The 2455-nt window shown below is 33.2% G+C and overlaps 1 protein-coding gene across 1 annotated transcript in view; it reads left to right on the forward strand.

Annotated features, from left to right (window-relative positions):
• Positions 1-2455, forward strand: part of TOPBP1 (topoisomerase (DNA) II binding protein 1) — a 74341-nt gene that overhangs the window by 43705 nt on the left and 28181 nt on the right. Inside the window, exons 21-23 of the mRNA XM_011970226.1 lie at positions 662-882; positions 1773-1939; positions 2174-2285. Of these exons, the coding sequence (XP_011825616.1) occupies positions 662-882; positions 1773-1939; positions 2174-2285 (500 nt within the window). The remainder of the gene's footprint in view (positions 1-661; positions 883-1772; positions 1940-2173; positions 2286-2455) is intronic.

Here is a 2455-nt window from a genome sequence, read left to right on the forward strand (position 1 = left end):
TTTTTTTTTGCTTCTCCACAGTATAAGTTTAATGGTAAATTATTTTTACTAAGAATGAGTGAATATAAAGAAAATTACAGGACTTCTATTTACTGTCATGTAGAATCATTACGATTGCACCATAAAATGCACTTCCTGTAATTCAGCATATTGCTGTTCTACCATAGACTCTGGAAAGTGGTTACCAATAGCCAAAAGGCTCTTCTGATAAGGCAGCCTTTATTGCCAGCCTCCCTCGTAATCATAGTGCTTATAATTTCAAGTAATTAAAAAATACAACTACTGTTAAGTAAAGTAACCATAGTGTTTGAAACATTGTATAATTAAGGAAAATCACATTTTTAAATGTACCAATTACTTCTGTATTTTTAAAAAATTTCTTGACAGTATTGAATTTCTCCTTCGAAGTTTTAGTTCTGTAGACATTGAGTCAAAATATGTGTTCCTAGCTAAAACAGATAACTTTTCTGGAAGAAACCTTAAACCTTTTTTTTAAAAAAAAAATGTCCCTAGGGTCATTTATTTAATATTTTTAATGCTTACTGTGTGCTAGATGGTGGCATATAAAGGTAAACCACAACTTTTATGGGCTAACTTATGGATTTAATGAGTTTGGATTTGTTATTGCTGTTTATTTAAAACTGTCACTTTTATTCCTTAGGCAGTCTCGTCAAATAGTACCTGATGTCAACACAGAGCCTTCCCAAAATGAACAGATCATTTGGGATGACCCTACAGCAAGGGAGGAGAGAGCAAGACTTGCCAGCAATTTGCAGTGGCCTAGTTGTCCCACACAATACTCTGAGCTTCAGGTTGACATTCAAAACTTGGAGGATTCTCCTTTTCAAAAGCCTTTGCGTGATTCAGAAATTGCTAAACAGGGTAACAAGAAAGAAATCTTTGCATTTGTTTGTATTAAGTACATGTTGACCTCTTAAAAATAAACAGATGAGCATGTTGTTGTTCTCTGAACTGAATGTGCAAACAAAATAACTTAGTAGATATTTCTAGTTTTGGTTTAAACTTGAGTCAGAAAAATCATTTGTAAATTGAGGTACTTCATCAGTAAACTGAAAAACATTTTCATAAATTTGGAAATTTAGAATTGGGCATTTTTTTGTAGACATGATGTTTACCATTGTTCTTTCATCCTAGGCCTTTTTGAATTTGTGGAGTTAATGCTTGGTTTTTCTCCCTGTCATCTTATTTTCATTTAAGTCTTCTGAATTCTGCCTAGCACATACCTACATTTGTTCTTTGGATTGTATGAGTTTCTTTCTGAATTCTTCTATTTTTTTCTTGAGCTTTACCTTGAAAACAAAATTTTCTTATCTCTCATCTTTTTTCTTCCTTTTCTTCTTTTTCACATCGCATGATTACCTCCCTACATTAGATATATAGATTTATCGCTGCTTCTGCTTTTCTCCAAGTGTAGAATTGCTCTCATTTTACAAATTTGGGTTACACTTAACCATGAAAACTTGGTATTTAAGGAAAATGTTGGGAGAAGCCCACAGATAACACACTTGCTCCCTTTAATGCTAATTAATCGCATTTTTTTCTTTATTATTATTATTATTATTATGTTGCCACATGCAGATGGGATGCATTATTTATAAGTTCTGGAGATAGAGTGCTTTTTTGCATGTACTTTTTACATTCCAGAGTTTGTGCTTAACTTCATCTTGGCTAAGACAGATGAGAATATTTCCTAGAATTTGTTTTTAGTTTTATTTGGATCCTGTCACACTGCAGCATTTTATTGTCCTCAGCTGTCTGTGATCCTGGAGACATACGTGTGACTGAAGCTCCCAAACACCCGATCTCTGAAGAACTGGAAACTCCCATAAAAGACAGCCACCTGATCCCTACGCCTCAAGCCCCCAGTATTGCCTTTCCGCTTGCCAACCCCCCTGTGGCTCCACACCCTAGAGAAAAGGTTTGTTGATCCTTGATATGGTGATACAGCTTTTGCATATTGCTGTTAGGCTGTATTAGAAATTTGTTGATATCAATATCAAGGCTTCATCAAATGTTGAAAACTATTTTTTGCATTGTATTATTATTTGTATATTTCATAATTTAGAAGACTGAGTAAAATACCACTGTAAAAGAACTGTATATCTGATCATTTTTAATGTTAATTTTTTCTAAAATAAAACTTTCATTCCAGATTATAACGACAGAGGAGACTCATGAAGAATTAAAAAAACAGTATATATTTCAGTTATCATCTCTGAATCCTCAAGAACGTATTGACTATTGTCATCTGATTGAGAAACTAGGTACCAGTATTTTACTTAAATCAAAAATGTCCCATATAATAACCATATTTGGAAGTCAAATGTAGTCAATATTAATATCATTTGTAAAGTCTAGAAGTAGAGGAAAAGAACATGGGTGACTTGTCTAAGGCTATACATTGAGTCAGCATTAGAACTTTGATTTTAAAAAG

Source organism: Mandrillus leucophaeus, unplaced genomic scaffold (genome assembly GCF_000951045.1).
Source record: "Mandrillus leucophaeus isolate KB7577 unplaced genomic scaffold, Mleu.le_1.0 Scaffold935, whole genome shotgun sequence".
Taxonomy (NCBI): Eukaryota; Metazoa; Chordata; class Mammalia; order Primates; family Cercopithecidae; genus Mandrillus; species Mandrillus leucophaeus.